Source organism: Prunus mume, linkage group LG5 (genome assembly GCF_029339155.1).
Source record: "Prunus mume cultivar Tortuosa linkage group LG5, ASM2933915v1, whole genome shotgun sequence".
Lineage (NCBI taxonomy): Eukaryota > Viridiplantae > Streptophyta > Magnoliopsida > Rosales > Rosaceae > Prunus > Prunus mume.
The window spans coordinates 26,938,128-26,959,919 of record NC_142702.1 but is presented as its reverse complement, the minus strand read 5'-3'; the positions used below and the strand labels follow the sequence as shown (position 1 = coordinate 26,959,919).

Below are 21,792 nucleotides of genomic sequence, written 5' to 3'. Positions count from 1 at the left end.
CATTCTCTCTCTTGCCAATGAAACAGTTATACATTTATGCATAAAGCAACTGAAATTAAATTTGCATTGGAAAGGCATTTTACACAGACCATAAGTGTTTGCCAACGGTCTAATTCAATGAAAAAGGATCTTGACTTGAGGAGGTCTTGGGTTCGAATCTCCACAACATTATAATTGTGTGTGTATGAGAAATCCTCCACTCTAATTTAAACTATCGCTTGTACTAAGAAAAAAAATAATAGTATAGATTTATCCATTTAATATATCTCAACAGAATGAACAGAACATAACACATTACGTTACAGCTTTCAAACAAAATTCCAAATCCTTCAAGGCCATCAAACCCAAAACATAGACTAAAACAAAATCTAAGCCAATCAATTTATTATAAGCACCACAGTGAGAAAACAAAGGGGCACAAGCTTAATTGGGCTTCCTGCAATTCTTCCTAATCTCCCCATTGGATCCAGTGAGAGGTTTGATGTCTCCCATCTTGATGATGGCGCTCACAAAGTCAGAACTGAAGGTGTTGTAGCTGTTGCTGTAGGTGCGCACTATGGAATCAGTGGACCCACCATTGAACAACTGCTGATCAGAGTGGAGGAGGCCTTTCTTCTGGATGAGGTTCTTGAAGTAGTTGTTGTCAAAGGCAGTAGGGGTTTGAAGATCAAGTGGGGCCAAGTTGTTGTCCCCTGAGCCAGAGGCTCTTGGGCAGTTTGATCGTCTTGTTTGGGCGAAGGAGCTATCCAAATTGGTCTCATTGTATATGCGGGGCCTGAATTGTATGCACCTTGATTGCCCAATTGTATGCGATCCTGGCAAATTTTACAAGCCCAAATAAAATAGTTAGAACTTAGAACACTTGATTAAAAAAAGACAAAAGTTATTTTTGGTCTTTGTAATTTCAATTCTGTCAATTTTTTCCCTTCACTTTCTTATTCTGTCGCGGAATTGGACGTATCCTTGAATTGCGAAGATATAACACTATATGGGTCAAATTGATATATTTAAAAGCATAAGACAAAAATGGAAACTTTGACAAACTATCGAGACGAAAAGTGATTTTTAACCTTAAAATAATTAATTGGTGTCCATAAACAAGTCTAGGGTGTGCATCAGAAAAATATAATCACCAGATAAAGCAACCAAGTCCCTGGTGGAAAGGCCAAGAGCATTGAATCTAGAGATCAGCTGGTTTAGGTTCGAGGTTGGAGGGGGGATATTGTTATTAGCAGCGGCCTGGCTTGCAGTTCTTGCGTCTCTTCTTCCCAATTTCACGTTCCAACTTGGTCCTCCAAGCTACATTAATTCACACATAAAAAACAAAAACGTAATTAATTAAGTTTATTAAGTAATTGGATCATGAATTATTGAGTAGGTAATAAATTAGTTTAACTTACGATGGCAACAGAGTCTCTGGCAGCAATGGCCAATATATCAGCGCATGACACCACACCGGGGCACACATTCTCCACTGCCGACTTTATGTTGTCAACCACGTCAAATCCCCGTGCAGAATTCCGGTTGGGAACTGCATTTTTCTCTCCGGTGAAGCTCGATGTGTCGTCAAGGAGCAAGGAGCCATCGCATCCCTGGAAATTGGCAATTTATTAAGAAATTAAACCCAATGAAGAGAGAAATTAGTTAACCTAGACAACGACATCTTAGAGTACGTGTAGAAACCGATGTGTCAAACTTGTATTTTCAAAGACATCATATATATAATGCATGCAAGTACTTTGTAACGCAGACAATTTTGTTGACCTTTTGGCTCATGATGTCATGTTTGATATATAAATATAATACAAATTTGAAACCTAGTTATCTAACTTTATTTTTTTTGGCATACATTAACGAAACAGTCGTGGAAGTGGAGGCGGAGAAGGGAGGCCCCAATTCGGGCCTCGTTTCGAATAGCGGATTGCACTGTGGATCTCACGGCGGAGAAGACCCTCGGGCAAGAGCTAGAGTAGAAATTTGTTGAAAGTTGAGCACTTGAAGTGGCCATTTGCAGAAGGAGAGCCAAGGTCAAAATGGCCATGAAAGAAGAGGAAGCCATTGATGCTAGCTCGATATAATGTATAGTGTGTATATGGTGGATAACTTAAACCAGAGCTTGTGTTGAAAACGAGGCCAAAGGTGGTGCTACTTATATAGCGCTTCTTCTCAAGGTTGGGGGGTCTTCTCAAGGTGACTTGGGCCGACAGGTTACCTAACACGTAGAAATCTCTGTGCATGGCTTTGATTATTCTAAGTTCATAATTAAAGTAGCAAAAGATAACACCAAAGCAAATTATTTATAGAAAATATACAAGACCAATTAGCAAGAAACGCGTTTCTGTTAGCATATTTGGGCGGCCATCGGCGAGTCAGCGAGTTCACACACTTGAGTAGACATATGTATATAATGCATGCACGCCAAAAGCTTGCTAGGAAATTATGTGTTTTCCCGTTATAAAGTATAAACACCTTCCACGTACCCCAGAAAAAGAAGAAAAAAGGTTTTTGTTTTTTGTTTTTTGCAATCAAATAAAAGAAATATCTGGACTCTTTTGATGTTTTAATTTTTCAAAATTAACTTTTGGATACTGCTTGCCTCCTTCTATAGAAGAATATACTCTTTATTTGTGCAAATTACAGTTTACACATCATGGCAGAGCCAAAAAATCTATCAAGAGAGGTCAACCTCAAATGACAAGATTAACACACAAAATAATAATAAAAATAATCTAATATTAAAATCCTCTGTATTAATTTATGTACCATTCCAAAATATTTACAACAGAGCATAGGTTGTCGATCTTCAATTTGAATTTTCGCTTTTCAGATATTTTTGGGGATAAGTTCATGTCCTGCTTTTAATTTTAGGTAATTAGGTTAATAATTATTAAGTTATTAAAAATAAAGAAGTAATTAAAAAGGTAAGTAGCATTTGTGATACAAAAGTTTTCATCTTCTGTAAGTTAACATTCTACTTTTGTAGTTTTTTCAAAAGATAAGACGGTGAGAAGGGTCAAATTTCAGAAATACTGTATAAAAAAATCAAATGCAAACATGTAAAAAGATAAAATATGCTAAACATGAGAAGGGTCACTCGACCACTGTGAGCTTTCATTGGCTCCACATCTAGACACGTGTAAAAATAATTCATAAAAAATACAGAAAAATAAAACTTATACACACATGTTATATTACCATTGACATAAATGTAAGAGTTCTTACTTGCATGAAAGGAAGGAGGAAAGTATATACCTTAGCGTTTTCATATTTTTTAAGTCCCACTCCCTCCCAATGAGTCATAATGGTACTGGTCAAAAGTTGGAATAGAATACTTGTGGCTAGTATGTATTTGTATTTGAGACTCAATCTCTCGCTGTTCTAAAGAGTCAGAGTCAGAATCAGAATAAATATATGGGCCCAATTACATCTTTTGGCAGGTAAGCTACTTGAGAAATTTTGAGCAAAAGCATGGATGGATGCTGTTTTCCTGTGTTTCTACTTTCAACTTTGTACGCGACAGAAACAGTTGGTAGCTGCTATAGATTGCAACATGGTAACTAATTAATTAATTAGAGTTTGACTAATTTACACGCATGAGCCTTTCTAATTCCCCATTTTGATGCTTCATCATCCCTAAAATTACTCGGTACCCGCCCAATTATTTTTGTATAAATCACGTTGGTAAGTCTCTATTTCCCCTTTTTTAAAAAATTTATTATCATCAATAATCACATCTCTTGTATTAAATATGTTTTTCTCACCTAAACTAGGCTGTCGATCATGTTTTTCTCCAAGCATTTACAACGGATGGCGGAGACTAAGCTCTGCATGGAGGAACTCCATTGGTGGCTCAGTAGTTATTTAACTACTTTATTTCTACCGGCCACTGAAAAAGAAATGTTTTATCTATTAATTAATCACACTAACATATTAGGTTACCAAGTTAATTACTCCTGCGATCATTGACTTGTTCTGCAATTGTACTTGCGATTTGTACAAATAGCGATCGTAATTTGAAGTACGATCATACATAGCTTACATAGCTTACAAAGACTTTGGTGTGTGATTTTTCTTCTAGCTAAAAGTGTAAATCAAAGATACACATAATCAAAACTTGTGATATAAATTAACTTAGATTGAAAGTAAAACATACATATTGTCAAACTAAAAAAGTGAACAATCATCATCCATATTACAAAGTAGTCAATAGACACCAAACTTTCTAAATTACTTTAGACTTGTAGCCCAAGTGGAGAAGTTGCAATTGCTTTGCCCTCCACCGGATCAACACAACCCTCCTTCGCTTCCACAGATTCCCTTTTGTAGACATATTTGCAAGAAGCCCACAAAAATGCCCCTAAGTTTATAGTAGATATGACCAAAAGAAACCCATAGTAATAATCCAAGTGACAGTCATTCAAGTTGTTACCGATCCAACTTTTACCTCCATTCCTCCCTGTAATTTTATCCACCACCGTCACAAGAAAGCTGTTCAAAAAGTTACCAACCCCAATCCCACTTGTGAAAAAAGTTGTCCCAAGACTCTGCATGTCCTCTGGAGACTGATCATAGAAAAACTCAAGCAACCCAATTGCATTGAACACATCAGCTATCCCAAGCAGCACATATTGGGGTAGCAACCAAAAAATGCTCATGGGCACAATTTCTTTAGGCCCATTAAGATGGTGCGCTCTGATCACATGCATTCTCCTAACTTCCACAGCATAAGCAATTGCAATGGCTATAACTTGGACCACAAATCCAATCCCAAGTCTTTGGAGAAGTGTGATTCCTCTAGGGTTTTTGGTTCTGGCTCGTACCAACGGCACAAAATAACGGTCGTACATAGGCACAGAGAGAAGCATTGAGAGGGTCACAAAGCTCCCTAGGGAGGCTGAGGGTATGTGGAATTGTTGGCCTAGGCTTCGGTCTAGGGTGGTGCCTTGCTTGACAAACAAAGTGTTGATTTGTGCCCAAATGGTGCTAGGAATTAGAGTGACAAGCCATATCATGGCCATTCCAATAACTAGCTTTGTTCCTTCAACTTGTGTCACTGTGCATGGAGGCCTCAATGAAGCATCCATGTTGTTGCCATCTTTTATCGCAGCCTTGTCCAAGAACCTATTCAAATAAGAGGCAAATAAGAGTTCGAATCATTAATGACAACATAACATATTAGATTCTTTGACAAAAAGAAAATTGAAATGATAACCAGCGGAGCAGTGGAGTTTGTGTTTCATGTTATTTTGTTTGGATTTGAGACAATCAATGGTGGGTACCCAGTGCATGATACCATCCCATTGTGACACCTACTCTTCCAGAAACAACTTGGCTGAGAGATTGTGACCATTCAAGGAAGATTGTGAGAAAGGAGCAAAGGGAGTGGTGTGAATAGTGCACATGGGAACAATTTATTAGAAGGAATGGCTAGAAAAAGTCATAGAAGCCCACCACTGCCATAGCGTAGTAGATTTCCTAGTTATATGCACATGAAATTATAATGGGAGGTCCCCGCCCCACCATTTGCTCTGCCACCAAGGCTAGGCTTTAAATTTAGGGGCAAAGGACCATAGAATCCATAAAGACCTGATCTCATTGACCATATCCTCAGAATATTCCATGCCAGATGGAAAAAGAAGGGTATCTTTTTCCCCAAACTATTAGTATAACTTTATAATTTTTAATATAAAGCAGAAAATTAAGTTAAATTATAGCTTACCTGAAAATTGGAGTGTGGTACATCTGGCGTTTTCCACTATTAATGTAATGCTGTGGCTCAAACTCATGAAGCTCGGATGGGTTGCTAGGGAGCTGAGCCTTTCGATTTTTATAGGCAGCAATGGGGATTTGAAACAAGTCCCTTGCAGGGCTTTTGGTGTTGCTAACTTTGTGCCTATACATTGGGGTTCCAAAGTAGAAGATGAACAAGGACAGTATAAGACCAACTGTGGGGATGCCATACCCTAACCCCCAACCCAAGTTTTCTTGGATGTAAACAAGGCCTAGGGTTGCAACTAAAGCACCCAAGAAAGAGCTGAACATCCACCAGTTGAAAAATGAGGCCTTGAGCTTCTTCTCTTGAGGGTCGAAATCATCAAACTGGTCTGCCCCAAAGGTGGAGATGTTGGGTTTTGTCCCCCCAGACCCAATTGCTATGATGTAGAGAGAAATGTAGAAGAACGCAATCTGTGAAGAGGAGGCCTTGTTGCAAATGCCATTGCTGCAGCTTGGCTTGAAGCTTTTCAGTGAAACAGCCATCGTCAGAAGCATCATTCCCTGTATTGGTTGAAATGCTTCTGTTCATTAATTCTGATTCTTGCTTGTAAATTAAGAAAATTAGCAGAAGTGGACAAATTGGAAGAAATGGGGACAAAAGCTAAGTCATTTCAATTCAATTTGACAAGTTGGTTTTGTCTTTGTTTAGGCAATTGATCAGTAGGGACCCCGGTTGGTGTTTTTATTGATGAGTACAAATAATTTCATGTCTTTATCTAGCAGTTGAAGTTCATTTTCCGTCGACGTTGGAACATTAATAAAACAGAATATTATCTTCATATATAATAAAATGCTTAGGCCTAATGCAAATCATTAGCCTTTGAGAAAATGAGAACTCGCACAGTTTCAAGTGTAACTCAAATTAGCTATCCATTGCATGAATTAATGAATTAATTAATGAAATAAAGATTATTAATTTTGATATGAATTTACCATGACGTAAATGAGGGATGAGATGGTGAAAGTCCAGAAACGACCCAAGTAAGAGTCGGCTATGTAAGCCCCCAGAATTGGTGTCATCCATACTGAACCGGACCAGTTATTGACATTTCTAACAGAGGAAACTGTGTCTTCATGAAGCTGAGTGGTCAAGTAATTCACCAAATTTGAAGCTATTCCATAGAAGGCCATCCTCTCAAATGCTTCGTACCCTGAAAAGTTAAATTAAATTACAACTTCAACTTTACAAATTAATTAACAAGTGATCATGTATATGCATACAGAAAGCATGTCCAAATTTGTAATATTACGTACGTACCAACAAGAAAAGCACAAGCTTTCCATTTGCCAGTCTTGGAGGCAAGCACAGGGCGGCCCTGAAGATCTACGGTGCCGTCCCTCGTGTAGGAAGCTTTGGCTTCCATGGATCAATCGCACAGTTTGATGATGAGAAATATAAGAAAGAAGCTGAAATTAGTAACTAAGGAGAGGAGACGATACTACTGATAGTGAAGAAGGTGGAAATAGGAAGCTTATATTTATAGGTATAAAACGGTGCGTAATTTGATGTGTATATATGGGGCGGGGGGTTTGGGGCTCTGCTATCTGCTTACTTTTACTTGGAAAAGACGTCCCTGGTGTATTCTGACCACGCCATGCCAAATCATCAAGGCCAAGTGGGAGGCTCTTCGGGTGATGGTAACAGGAGGTCACACACACTAAGGGCCAAGGTGCTGCTTAACAGGAGGTCACCCAAATAAGATAAATAAATGGCTAAAATTTTAGCTTAGAACATGGAATTCTGTATTCCACTAGAAAGATAAATAAAGAAATCTCAAGGTTTATTTGATAAACTGGAATAACAAAACATAACCCTAATCACGGATAAAGTATGTTTATATACTCCTAGAAATTCTAGGAATAATAATGGAATTAAAATAGAAAAATAACAAAGTTTTCAAAAACTGTAAAAACTTTCAGAAATAAACGAATTATGGAAAATATTATATTTCATATTGGGTGTCCCAGAGTAGTACAGTTCATGAGTTTATACATGATGACCGGATGTTTTCCATTTTTTCTTTTCATTTTTTGTTCGATCAGTTTTTTTTGGGTTAAGTGATCAAAGTATTTGATTTAGTTAAATTCAATTAGGATTAAAGCCTCCTATTAATCACAAGATTAAAGCCTCTTAGTATTTGATTTGTTTTTCGTAGGGTTATAAAGGAGGAGTAGCATCTTTCTTTGTTTTTTTTTCTTCTTTTTTTTGGGTCAAATTCATGGACATGTGTCAACTTTTTGGAAAGGGTGGTGAGAGTACACATTAGGTTATAGTGATGAGCAAAAATGCTCTATTTACTTCTAGTAATTGAAGTCTATAATTTTCGAGTTGAGGAATTATGTATAGATGGACCATGATAATCAATATGGCAATTTTTTCCCAAAATGGGAAACACGTTGTGTACTCATAAAGAAAAAGCATGCCTTATCCACCTTAGTCTGTGTCTAATCTTTGATTGGATCACTTCTTCTTTAGATATATCCTTAATCTTCTTCTCTTGATATTTCGGATGTGGTCCTGAGCTATATGATGAATATTAATCATGATTTTTACCTAATTACGCCACAAAAAAACCACAATGACGTAGTCAGACCGGCTGGCTAGGCCGGTTCAGCCAAGAGGATGAAAAATAAGAACCCCACCTACCGCACTATATACCCACTACTTTAGGGGAGGTTTTGAACACAAACATGTAAGATGGCTGCCCATGTCCCAAATTAAGAGGCCTCCAATTTATATAATACCCCTATATATAAATATTATGTTAAATAACTGTAGTATTTAAAAAAACTATATATATATATATTATGTTAGGCCCAAACCCATTATTATACATATATTATGTTATGTATATTATATTATTATAAAAATATTATGTTAGGCCCAAACTAATCAGTCAATTCAGAATTAAAAAAATAAACTCAAAAAAGGCCCCTCGTTATAAAAAAGGAAAGAAAAAAAAACCCAATTACTCAATTCAAAATTAAAAAGAGAAAACTAAATAAAGACCCAATTATTTTTTAAACTTATAGCTTAAATCAATTAACCTAATTGAATCAATTAGGAAATTGAAAAAGACATGGTAGAAAAAAACTTGATTATGTAAAGTTAATTGATACTTTTGAATCGAAAAATACAATATAAGTGATGTTTTGATTCATTTTACAAAATTATTGTTTAAATTACATATTGATTGTTTTTTTATGTTACAATTGTGAATTTGATTTCATATAATATATTTAACTTACCCCAAAAAAATCACATGAATATACATATAGAATAGAAGGCCCGAGTTAGGATGTTCACATAGAGCCTCTAAAACGTAGGACTGCCGCTGCACTACTTAACACCACTAAGTAACCCTTAACCCTAATTTATTGTCAACGAAGTCTAGCCCAGTGGAAAAAAGCCTTGACTTGTAGACTGAGGTCTTGAGTTCAAACCCCCATGACTTGGTTTTGTGTGTGTGTGAGAAACCCCCTCCTTGTAATTATACTATCGCTTGTATTTAAAAAAAAGGATCAATTGCAGTAAACCCCCCAAACTATGGAGGTCATTACAAACTCATCCCAACCTTTGAAGACCTGTTTGACCAGTACTCCAACTGTACGGAACCTTTCAAAATACACCCCTCGTTAGTGAATATGTCAATTTCTTCGTTAAATGCTTACCATTCCCCTTCATCCTAGCCGAGAACCCAACCTCCAAACACCCACCCCCATCCCATATTACACCCCAACGCTGACCGCTACTTAATGACCCCATTGCACCCAGTCAATTCAACACTGACATATATTTGACACGTAAGCATTTAAAGGAAAAACTGACAGATTCACTAACAGATGATGTATTTTGAAAGGTTCCGTAAAGTTGGGGTACTGGTCAAACAGGTCTTTAAAGATTGGGATGAGTTTGTAATGACCTCCATATATATAGTTTGGAGAGTTTGTTGTAGTTGATTAAAAAAAAAAATTAAAAATATATATAATAATTATAATAAAAGATGATAGTAAATTTGTTTTTCTTCCACTCTTTTTTGAATAATACACAAAAATCTCTCTCTCTCTCTCTCCAAAAAGGAGATAGAGCTCATTGCCTCATTTCCCAATTATACTTGGTTACCATTTTTTTTTTCAAGGGAGGCCTCCCTAGGGTAAGGTAATATAAGTATTTCTCACTTCAATGTCAGTATATGAGTATAGGTAATATAAGTATTTCTGACTTCAATGTCAGATATGATGTATTTACACTCACGTACTGACATGTGGGAAGATAATATTTTGCTCTCCAAGCGATATTGGAAAATAAGGAAATTGAATCCACTTGAACTATAATGCCCTTAAAGATAACTTCATTCAGCTAATGTTGGACCTAAATTCCTCAACTAAACAAAAAAGAATCTATTCTCTACTCTCTACCCTCTTTTATATTATCACAACCACCATCAATTTTCTTATGTCCGGCCCCTACGAGATCCTATTCGAAATTGTTGCATGTGTGAACATTGGGATAATTAAGCTGGACGGTACGTGGACCTACCTGTACATGATAATTGATTCCACTATCATGAATGCATTTCTTTTCGTTGTACAATTGTTGTTGCTTTAACGAATGGCTCGAACACTTCAATTTCCAGACTCCTAGATAACAAGGAACCATACGTACACATCCTTTTCCTCGTGATGTGAATTCTTGCAAATATGTTATGAAATACTAGACAAATATATAAGCTTAGCTGAGTGGCCATGACTTGAGAAGTTCATGGTTTCTAAGTTACACTTTTTGATATCGATGCCGATCTTTTTGTAATCTTGACGACAAGAAATGAGAGAGAGAACATTCTTGCACCGCCTTTGAGGTCAATGCACATACTATATACATCCATGGATATATACTTAACACAGCCTTGTGAGCCATACAATTCACCTGTCCAAGTAACACCCAAGTGAAGGTTTTAATTGAACCGTCCAACCCCCTACCCCCACAAGAGTTTGTTTTGTTTTGTATCCCACACTTTATTGCATGCTTCATCATTCAGACAGCACCATATCTGTCATGGTCCATGTTACCATGTACTACTTGATTCTATGTGTTACCTATATGTGAGGTTAACTCGTGATATAGCAATAGTCGCCTACTCGATTGTATTGATTATTCACGTATTGTGCTCGATTTTTAACGTTATTTATGACTTTTGAGATTATGTATAAAATTGAAAATTGTTAACCATAGGAAGAGGAACACTATTAATGATCTCCCACCATATATATGTCATGACCCTTATCTTTGAAATGAAAGAAAATGCATAGCTAGCTAGTCTGTGAAAATTGACCTTCAAAGAATCACATTAATTAATATCCTAGCAGAGGCGACAGACCATCGCTTTAGTCTATCTTTTTTCCTTTCAACTCCAAATGATCATATACGATTGCTTTTCCTTCACACTTCTTTAAAATGCCATCGGGACCCATCAATTATCATGATTTATGGGCAGGAAAATTTTGACAAGATTCCAAGAATAGCATTCTAAGTTCGCAATGTGAACTGGAGGATTGGAAAATGGCATAATGCTAAGTTTAATTGGTTGTTGCATGGCATTGAGGGTAAACAGCAACAGCAACAGCAACAGTAACCCATAATAGCCTTAGCTAGCTAGTCAAACCTAGTCACACCCCAAGATGCCATTAGCTCTATAAGCTAATCATGTAATTGGATGCCCTCTTATTGACGTTGTGGCCAGAAACAAAAACAGTACTAAGCTTTTAACATCCCTTAACCCCACCATTTTAACATGTTCACCGCAACGAAAATAGTCATCAGTGACGAAAACATTTTCGACATCCCAAATTGTCTTTGCAAAAGGTCTGCATAGCCCTTCGAATAACTCGGGCATTCGCAACAGACATGATTTCATGTAAGTTGAAACCATATGGTTGTTTTCAAGGAAAAATTTCATGTTGTTGATGAGCCTATAGCTAGCGCTCTTAGCTACTCATGTCTGGCTGATATATAAATTTGATACATATATTGTAATTGTACTCCTAACTATAGCCACATTGAAATTCGAAAACTTCAAATTAAGTTGCCAAAACCAGGTTCCCTACTTGTGGGGGAAAGGCCTATAAATATCACATTAGCAACAAACATAACATAGATAGTATGAAAGATGAGTTGAAGTGGCTAGCTATGAGTTTTTTATTTTCGAAATTATTTAATTTCTTTTATTGAAGTGTCAATTTATGGGTGACAATGATGAGTTGCCAAGTTGCGGTGCATGCAACATAGCAACTTGCAAAGAGTAGTCATGATAATAGGGCAACCCAATTGAAGAAAACTATTGAAACTGATCAAACATCGCTGTTCCCACTCCAACAAGGACAATCGACTTCTTTGGAATTGGGTTCCCTACAGCAACAGCTGCATGTCCAGCCATTTTGGGATCCACATCATGCATTATTCATGCAATTCAAAAACGTACGGGCACACAGAGAAAAACTTCTGTGAACTTGAACTCATCATAACCACAGGATTTAAATTTAATTAAATAAGATTGAATTCAATAACCCCAAATAGGAAATGCATTTAAATATAACAATAATAATAGTAATAATAGAGGAAAAATGGTACTTATTCAATGCCTTGCACACACACTCTTTCACAACTAAAGAATGTAATTTGAGTCAACATGTCTAACCCAGTGAAAAGAGCCTTAACTTGCATACCAGATGTTTAGGTTCGAATCCCCACAACACTATAATTATGTGTGTGTGTCAAAATCCCCCTCCATCGCTTGTATTAAAAAAAATTGTAATTTGACATATACATTGAGCCTCATGAATTCGGAATCTTTATTTAGTACTCAATCGTCTAGTAAAATGGTAAAGTAGCGAGCTAGAGTCCAGACTATAGGAACCAGAAAATGAGCACACACAAAAAGGGGTCAAAGCAGGAATGATATCGGTCAACTTTGAGCATATAGATACATGAGTGGTGCAGCACCATAAGAGTACACGAACCAGTCGTTGGAAGCCAATCACACGACACAACGAATGAAAAACAAACGAAACAAGAAATAAAAGCTCTCGAGTTTAGTGGCCACTGAAGCCAAAATGATTCTAGACCCTTCTTAACTTTCAATTCTGGCAAACAAAGAAAATAAAAAAAAGACCTTAAATGAGACCATGAACACGGCCATCCTCTGCGACTTTTCTACTTTTGGCAATTGGCATATGCGTTTTTTGTTTAGGTTCGGACCAAAAGAACAACTGGGCCTAGGTAACGTGCCATTAAGCCAAGCTCGTGAATGAGTTATGAGATACATCTCACTTCTCTTATGGTGGCAAAAGAAAGGTCCAAAGAAATAAATCAGAATTGGGCCAAGTTGGCATGCTTCAACTTGTGCAAGTTGGGCTGGGTACTTGAACTGTGGAGAGAAAACTACTATTGGTTCCTTTGTAACGGTCTATCTGTAAAATTGTCAACGCGGTATAGTTCAGTGAAGAGAGCTATGATTTGCAGATAAGTTGTCTCATACTCGAACCCCCATAGTACATTGACAGTTTGTGTGTGAAAAACCCCCCTCTCCAAATTTTTAGAACAACAATTATATTTGTTGATGCCAATAATTGGATCAACAGTTAAGATTGAATTGAGTTCCGAAAGTTACAAAGATGAGGAGTTAACCCTTTTATTTATAAGCATGAGCTTGGGCCCTCGCAATTGTGGGCCCTAAAATTTAGAGTCTCCAAAACCAAGAATTATTAGAATTAGAATAAACTCATATAAAGCATGGGCAAAAGATGCTGCAACTTGGTGGGGTTGGTTGAGATAATGGGTTGAAAATGGACATCTTTTTGAACACTAGTCAAAGAAGGATTGGTTGAAGGCAACTAATTTATCTAGTACGTACGTAGTGACAAACTTGGCACTGGCCTGCAAAAAAGAAAAAATCTATTTCTAATGCAAGCCCCTAGAACCAGAGGTACATTTCAATCTGCAAGGGGCCTCTTCCCTTGAGCAAAGCGACATATATAATTAGACTAACGTGGAAAGTAAGTACAATAATAAAGCAAATAGGTTAAATAACAGGTTGGAAAATGCTTCTTTATATAAAGGCACTAGTACCTATTATAAGATGACAAGTGTCATGTCATGATTTGTTAAGTTAGTTAGATCGAGAAGATTACAATGTAATCGTGTAAGCTGGTAATTGATTACTTTAGCAAGAAACAGAAATAGAAAACAAAATCTTTTAGTATGAATAATCTTCCTTCGTTATGAATTATTATGATGTCAAATTATGAAATTGGACCACACCACACATTTAGAAATGAGTCAAACTAATGCATCGTTCGATGTGTTATTAAAAGTTTATGTGTTTAGACAAAATAGTGATGAATTGATAGCAATGTTTTAGGCGTGATTGGACATAAAAGCTAGGACAAGAAAAGGAAAGTGTGTAAAAGCAAAAGTGAATCTTGGATCTGGACACGCAATGATCTGATAATTGTTTCTTGACAATGGAAGTGGCAAAACCAAATGTCTAAATTCTGATCGATTTAGCTTTTACCAACCAATAATTGAATGCCTTTTTCCACTAGATTGTATGCCTTTATCAAACTCTGTTTCTGACTTGTGACTCTTAGGCATGCAATGTCTTTTATATATAAGCTGTCTTCTAAGACTAGCCTACTGCAAGAGAGAAGTGTTTAACATGGCTTCAAATTACAGCTTGCTTCTGCTTTTCTTGGTCTTTGCTGGTACATTTCTTGAAACCAAAGGCAAGCTCACTCCAAAATTATACTCATCTAAATGCCCAAAAGCACTGTCCATTGTGCAAGAAGAAGTTGTAGCAGCCATAAAAAACGAAACACGCATCGGAGCTTCCTTGCTCCGCCTTCATTTCCATGATTGCTTTGTAAATGTGAGTCACCACTAATATATATATATATATATATATATATATATATATAGCTTCACTCGCATTCTGCTCATTCTGCCTCTCTTAACAAAAGGGTTTGGCTTAATTTCTTTGACAAATTTCAGGGCTGCGATGCGTCGGTGCTGTTGGACGATACATCAAGCTTTGTAGGTGAGAAAACCGCAGCTCCTAACAACAACTCCATCAGAGGATTTGAAGTTGTTGATCACATCAAAGCCAAGCTTGAGAAGGCATGCCCCGGAGTGGTGTCATGTGCTGATCTTCTAGCTCTGGCTGCACGTGACTCTGTAGTATATGTAAGAAAACCATCTTAATTTCTTACTCCAGAAACTCGAATTTCCACATAACGTGGTCATTATCTTCTTCATTGGTATTTGATTCACAGTTAGGAGGCCCTTCATGGAAAGTTCGCTTGGGAAGAAGAGATTCTACAACTGCTAGCAAAAGTGCTGCCAACACCTCCATCCCTCCACCCACTTCCAATATAAGCAGTCTCATTTCAAACTTTGCAGCACAAAATCTCTCGTTAAGAGACTTGGTCGCTCTTTCAGGTTATAAAAATTCAATCTTTCGACGTTAAATCATAGCTGAAAATGAATGCCAAATATTAAAGCAAACAGAACAAGGGTTTGCTCAGGCTCATTTGAGTTGTTTATGGCATTGGCAGGTTCACACACCATTGGCCTGGCAAGATGCACATCATTCCGGTCACGCATCTACAATGAGTCCACCATCGACGCCGCCTTTGCCAAGTCATTGCAGGGCAGTTGCCCGTTAAGCGGAAACGATGACAACCTTGCAAATCTTGACCTCCAGACCCCAACACATTTTGATAACTTGTATTACAAGAATTTGCTCAAAGTAAAGGGTCTTCTTCATTCAGACCAAGAGCTCTTCAATGGAACTTCTTCTGCAGATAAACTGGTTAAAATATATGCAAACAACACCTTTGCATTCTTCAAGCACTTTGCCAAGGCCATGATCAATATGGGAAACATCGAGCCTCTCACAGGAAGTCAGGGCGAGATCAGAACCAATTGCAGAAAAGTCAATTAAAAGTTTATATCATATATAACATAAAAGCATTTTACTATGTAATCATTGTTTAGCAAAATATGGATGATGCAGACATGCCATGTGTAAGAATATTTTATAAATATTATGTGTGGCCAATATGAAGTGACCTATGTGGTAAATAAATTGTTTAATTGGTTTAATAAATATTGTTCAGAATAATTATATTGGTCAAATAAAGAGAAGTAATTTCCTATTATTACCATGATGGGTGATAATTGACTATAGGCTTCACTAGGAACCGAGTCCTCTCTCTGCCTATAATAGTGCACATATCCATTTTATGTGTACACTGATGAAGACACGTATTAGGGTTTTCTAAACGTGGAAAAGGCTAGAGAGAGAAATCTATTTCCTCCACACTGACGGCTCGCCTACGATCGCTCAAGACAAATATCTTGATATGGTAGAAGACTAATCATTCAAGGTATGTATGTAATTTAAGCCTAATTGAATTTCCGCCTAATGCTATAGTGAAAATCATGAAGTTCAAGATCTTGGGTCATGAATTGGGTTCTTATGGTTTTACCCAATATTAAGTTTACATGTGGTATCAGAGCAAGGTTGAGAACTCTCATGATTTTCCTTTACGATGATAAGGTTTGATTTATAATTTAATCGAACTATGAAAGAACAGATTGTGTTTGCGTGATTGACCATGATTTCTATAACTGTAACTGGTTATAAAATTAATAATTGTTGTCGTGGGCTGTTGCTGTGGGTTCTTCATTGTAAATTAATGTCAAATCAATTTATACAAGAATTGCATGAGTATCTAAGCAATTTGACTAGTAGTTTGCTTATGAATGAGTGTTTATGGATGAATACAATTGCACCTAAGGGTTCTATGATCTGCATATATGGCTATGTCGAAATTCTTTTATTGTGTTTTCATTAACGAATTCATACAAAAAGGTACGAATTAATTTGGATGTGTGTAATGAGTGAAAATAGAAATTGTTTTATTTTTATATTAAAGTACACATACAGAGCAATGCAGAGGATTTTTTTATTTTTTATTTTCCCTCTTGATTTCCATATAATCGTATGCATATGAACGAGACATAGATTATTGTCTATTACATAGGGAGGAGAATTTCGAGTTTGCAAAATGCATTTGCTATTATGAATTGGAGTGCTAATGGCTATGCATTTACTTGGCTATATGATTTTTTTTTTCAAATTGAAGAATGAATCCGTCAATTGGAAAAACATAAAGAAGAGAGAAATTTTGTAAAATAAGTAAAAATAGACAAAATTACCCTTATTTATTTTTGGATTTCCTAAGGAATCAAATACATTTACATGTCTTTGATTTGAAAGTTGAGATGCTTTTATGTCTTTTTCTAAAAAGTTTTGGCTTTTTCCAAAAGTGAAATTTTTTTTTGTGGCTAAAACCTAAATTTACTTTGTAGTATTTTACTGTCACTGTATTTTGTCTTATGAGGGGAGGCAATTTAAAGTTCTATTGCCCACTACTGTATTAAAGAGGTCATATATTTATCGGTTAATCTAATGATCGATTAACCATTGAAGTGTATCAATTAAACTTATGTAATCGATTGACTGTTAATTTAATTTGACATTCATATTATGAATAGTTTGTTAGTCACCAAAGTGGCCAAGCTAGAACGTTCCTTGAATATCAAATTAATTAATCTAATGATCAATTAATCATTAATGTGTATTATTAGTTAATCTTATGTTGATTAACTAATACAGTTGTTAATTTAATTTGACATTCATATTATGAATGGTTTGTTAGTCACCAAAGTGGCCAAGCTAGAATGTTCCTTGAATATCAAATTAAATGATAATTAATCAATTACTTGTGATTTAAGGATGCATATAAATGAGGTTGAACCTTATAATGTTTTCAAGGTTTGAACGTCATGAGTATATTGATTTTCATCATTCATAAGATATACGGATCACCCAATGGTGGATCCACTATTCATATGCTTGGTGACATAAATGAGGTAACTTGTATATGTCTTATTTAGATTTGTTTTGGATATCCAAAGATATCAAAGCTTTTCTAACTGGGAATATACATTTACCAATAATGTAAAATAGATGCATCATAATTGTTAATTATTGGTACTGTCATAATTTATCCTAAAAGAGAGTTATGATGATACGTCTATTGATGGTCAGACTATATAAGTCTTATATATGTTTGTACGTGTTTGTCACTCGAAGCATTAGTATTCTGAGCATATTACAAATTATGTTGCAATGTCACTTTCAGGTTCGCTTTACTCTTATGTTTGATCTAGTTTAGATTTAATTTCTCATTTTGTTGTGAACAAGTCTAGTATCACCAAAGTGTTCTAGGTCTTGATTAGGCATTTCAAAATGAGACTCATTGCTATTATGGTCAAGCACTGAGGATTAAAGAGCCTGTAAAAGATCAAACATATTGAGCTTTATGTTTATGCAAATAAATAGACATTGCAATATAAATTAAGGTTATGCTCCATTAATGTGAATAATGCTAAAGAATTCTTGAGTGCATTATTGACATTGCATGAACAATATTGGTTGACCTTACCATCATGAAATTTGATGGTTTGCCAAGCATGCATGAGTGCATTATTGAGCATACTGATTTAGCGGCAAAACTGAAGTCCTTGAGATGAAGAAGGAAAATGAAATTCACCTATGTAGAAGGTGAAGCATTTACAGAATATGATTCGAAAAGAAAGGTAAGTCTTCCGCTTTTATGTGTTTCGAATCAATTTTTAGATGAATTTTCGTATGATGCTTGATGGATTAAATTATGTGCTAAGATTTAGAATTATATATTCAATTTAATGGCCATGATTTAGATTTATTGAAAGTGTATTATGTTCTTACTGTTTCAAATCTAGTTGGAATTTTGTTTGGAATTTGGCAATAATGTTTTATCCTTTAAAGTTTGGTGATGACTGTTTTAATATCTTAAAGAATGCCTATTTTGTTAATTGTGGTATTCTATTAATGATTCAAGAAATTAAAGTATGATGCCATTTTCTTTAAATATTTTTGATACTTTGCATGATTGATTTAGAAGTGACTGCTATTTGACAAATTGAAATTTAATGTTCTTATGGCATAAATGACTGGTAATGTGTTCAGAAAAAGAACTAAGGGATCAGTAAGGAATGAGGTTCTTCTAAACCTATATTTTATTGATCTCTTATTGGTGTGTAAGTGGATTGTATTAAGGAAAACAATTTAAATACACCAAGAAAGATGCTATAAGAAATTTTTAAGTAATTGAAATTATTTATAAAACATATGTTCACCTTATAATGCTCTGTCCTTTGGTTAGGGGTATTATGCTAATTGGGTTCCTATTAAGGCAATTTTAAATAAGAAATTATTTGAACTGCGGAAAGTAAGGAAATCCAGTTTAAGGCACCATTATGTTTTGGGTTGCTTAGTGGGAGTAGGAATGTAATGTTCACATGAGAAGGGATTGGACCTTCATAATGTTTTCTGATAACCTTATTGGTTACTTAGAAAAGTACAAAATGTATAGATTTTATTATCCTAACCAGGGTATGAGATTATTGAAATCAGTAACGTTAGTTTCATTTTAAATGGTGAAATTAGTGGGAGTGGATAACCAAGAAAATTGGTTTTGATGAGAATTTAGTGTGCAAATTTTTTTGCATGCATACTTCATAATGAAATTGTTATTCCTATAGTTGTGAACAGTTTTAACAACAATGAATAACTAATCACTCCATTATGACTGCTTCACCAATAAAAGTGTAGTAGAGACCCACTAAGAATAGCATTAAGATGATATCAAGACATTAAGCATGTTGGTATCTGCTACTTTAAGTGATTATTTGGTATATCTACAAGAATCTGACTGTAAGTGTTAAGTATGTTTTTGATTTTATTTTCACATGTCGTTAAACATATATTGATTCTACTAAATAGATTTATGCCATGAATGATGAGTTGAAATCAATTTGCCGGAATAAAGTTTGTTATTTCATTGATTTGCCTGCAAAGGACGAGTTGTGTGTAAGAGTGTCTTCATGACTACATACAACTCCAATGACAATTTAAATGGATATAAAGACACACTATTGGCCAACGATTTTACTAAGAAAGACGGCATATGTTATAAAGTGACATTCTCACTTGTTTCTAAGAATGGCTCACTTGGAATCATATAGTGGTATTCGTAACTCATTATGAATTAGAGTTACATTGTATGGATGTGAAAGATAAAAGATTAGATGAGTGTTTAATAGAGAAGTCTGCATGAATGAACCTGAAGACTTTTCTTTTATTGAAAGAAACACATGCTTTGTAAACTGAAGAATTGACTGTATAAAATTAATAATTTTAATTTTCATTGTAATGAAAGCACTATTAAGTGTTATATGTATCTCAAGGTCAGTGGGAGTAAGTTTATATTTCTCATTTTGGATATTTCTGCTATTTTGCTTGCTATATATTGGTCTTGGTTTTCATTGTTGAAACCATTAAGCTTTTCCCTAAGAACCTTGAATGAAATATATGGATGAGATAATTTTTGTGATTGGAATTGAAATATTCCAGAATGGATCACATGAATTGTTAAGTTTGTCTCATTAAGCATATATTGTAAGTGTTTTAAAGAGATATGGTATGGAATAATGTTTATCCATTAATGTTCTTCCAATTCAGAAAGGGGACAAGTTTAGCATTATGTAATGCCTATCAGAGTGAATTGGAACATTAACAGTACAATGAGAATTCATTATGCATATATGGTTTGCTTTGAGGCCATAGTTGATGAATTGAAGTTGCGAGTTTTAATCTTAGGACTTGGTGTTTATGTTTTATTGCCATGTCGCTAAGAATTTATGTTGATACCGCAATTGTCCTTTTCTCCAAGAATGACAAGTGTTCTAAGAGTGCTAAACTTATTGGCATTAAATACCTTGTCATTAAGGAGGTTCAGAAACAAAAAGTGTCTGTAAAGATAAAACTTATGCTTGCAAACCAAGTAAAAGGTTCTGGCCAAAGACATTAATAGTTATATTGAGAGGACTGTTCTTGGTCATAAATCATGACAGTATTTATGATGTTGTGGTTTGCATAATGACAGTTTATTTATTTTGACACTCTGAGCTCAATAATTGAATATGTTTCTGTTATATCATGTTTTCCCTTATATGTATACATGAATGAGATTGGATGAATGATAACAGGAGTAGTCTCTGACAAAGACATTATTGGACCTTTTATGATACTTCTCACTTACGGACTGTTTTAGGTGACTTGCTAATATTGTGGTACATGGAAGGGATTGTATTGATGCATAACCACCATGACTCGCATTAGACAATTGCTTAAATGCGGTATTTATGTCGACCATATGAAAGTGATGATTATTCTAAATGTATCGCGCGCTTAATGTTTATTTATTGAACCATAAAGTAAATTTATCATATGGGCCAAGTGGGAGAATGTAAGAATATTTTATAAATATTCTGTGTGGCCCACATGAAGTGACCTATGTGGTAAATAAATTGTTTAATTGGTTTAATAAATATTATTCAGAATAATTATATTGGTCAAATAAAGAGAAGTAGTTTCCTATTATTACCATGATGGGTGGTAATTGATTATAGGCTTCACTAGGAAACGGGTCCTTTCTCTGCCTATAATAGTGCACATACCCATCTTATGTGTACATTGATGAAGACACGTATTAGGGTTTTCTAAACGTGCAAAAGGCTAGAGAGAGAAATCTATTTCCTTCACACCGACGGCTTGCCTACGGATCGCTCAAGATAAATATCTTGATATGGTAGAAGACTAATCATTCAAGGTCTGTATGTAATTTAAGTCTAATTGAATTTCCGCCTAATGCTATTGTGAAAATCATGAAGTTCAAGATCTTGGGTCATAGATTGGGTTCTTATGGTTTTACCCAATATTAAGTTTACACCATAATCCAAATTGAATTGGGATTGAGGACTGTTGTAGAATAGATGACGGAAGCCAT

The 21,792-nt window shown here is 35.4% G+C and overlaps 3 protein-coding genes across 3 annotated transcripts; 1 reads left to right on the top strand and 2 right to left on the bottom strand.

Moving 5' to 3' along the window:
- Positions 1-224: 224 nt before the first annotated feature.
- LOC103332866 (peroxidase P7-like) lies at positions 225-2,128 on the bottom strand. Its single transcript, XM_008235629.2, has 4 exons — positions 1,850-2,128; positions 1,401-1,592; positions 1,134-1,299; positions 225-815 (listed from the first exon to the last, which is right to left on the bottom strand). The coding sequence occupies exons 1-4, from the start codon at positions 2,057-2,059 to the stop codon at positions 424-426; spliced, it is 960 nt and encodes a 319-aa protein (XP_008233851.1). The 5' UTR covers positions 2,060-2,128; the 3' UTR covers positions 225-423.
- A 1,976-nt stretch (positions 2,129-4,104) lies between these two features.
- Positions 4,105-7,245, bottom strand: LOC103332864 (Major facilitator superfamily protein). Its single transcript, XM_008235628.3, has 4 exons — positions 7,034-7,245; positions 6,709-6,926; positions 5,720-6,276; positions 4,105-5,121 (listed from the first exon to the last, which is right to left on the bottom strand). Exons 1-4 carry the CDS (start codon positions 7,137-7,139, stop codon positions 4,233-4,235), a joined length of 1,770 nt encoding a protein of 589 aa, XP_008233850.2. The 5' UTR covers positions 7,140-7,245; the 3' UTR covers positions 4,105-4,232.
- A 7,200-nt stretch (positions 7,246-14,445) lies between these two features.
- On the top strand, positions 14,446-15,997 carry LOC103332863 (peroxidase 4-like). Its single transcript, XM_008235627.2, has 4 exons — positions 14,446-14,699; positions 14,822-15,013; positions 15,103-15,268; positions 15,385-15,997. The coding sequence occupies exons 1-4, from the start codon at positions 14,490-14,492 to the stop codon at positions 15,771-15,773; spliced, it is 957 nt and encodes a 318-aa protein (XP_008233849.2). The 5' UTR covers positions 14,446-14,489; the 3' UTR covers positions 15,774-15,997.
- Positions 15,998-21,792: the final 5,795 nt, after the last annotated feature.

Bases quoted from the DNA above. Each gene is read 5' to 3' on its own strand.
- LOC103332866 (XM_008235629.2), bottom strand. From the start codon at position 2,059: ATGGCTTCCTCTTCTTTCATGGCCATTTTGACCTTGGCTCTCCTTCTG. The intron at 1,300-1,400 runs GTAAGTTAAACT...GAATTAATGTAG, and splicing joins CCAGAGACTCTGTTGCCATC to CTTGGAGGACCAAGTTGGAA. The intron at 816-1,133 runs GTGATTATATTT...AAAATTTGCCAG, and splicing joins GGACTTGGTTGCTTTATCTG to GATCGCATACAATTGGGCAA.
- LOC103332863 (XM_008235627.2), top strand. From the start codon at position 14,490: ATGGCTTCAAATTACAGCTTGCTTCTGCTTTTCTTGGTCTTTGCTGGT. The intron at 14,700-14,821 runs GTGAGTCACCAC...GACAAATTTCAG, and splicing joins TCCATGATTGCTTTGTAAAT to GGCTGCGATGCGTCGGTGCT. The intron at 15,269-15,384 runs GTTATAAAAATT...TGGCATTGGCAG, and splicing joins AGACTTGGTCGCTCTTTCAG to GTTCACACACCATTGGCCTG.
- LOC103332864 (XM_008235628.3), bottom strand. From the start codon at position 7,139: ATGGAAGCCAAAGCTTCCTACACGAGGGACGGCACCGTAGATCTTCAG. The intron at 6,277-6,708 runs GTAAATTCATAT...CAACCAATACAG, and splicing joins CATCCCTCATTTACGTCATG to GGAATGATGCTTCTGACGAT. The intron at 5,122-5,719 runs GTAAGCTATAAT...TTATTTGAATAG, and splicing joins TACCACACTCCAATTTTCAG to GTTCTTGGACAAGGCTGCGA.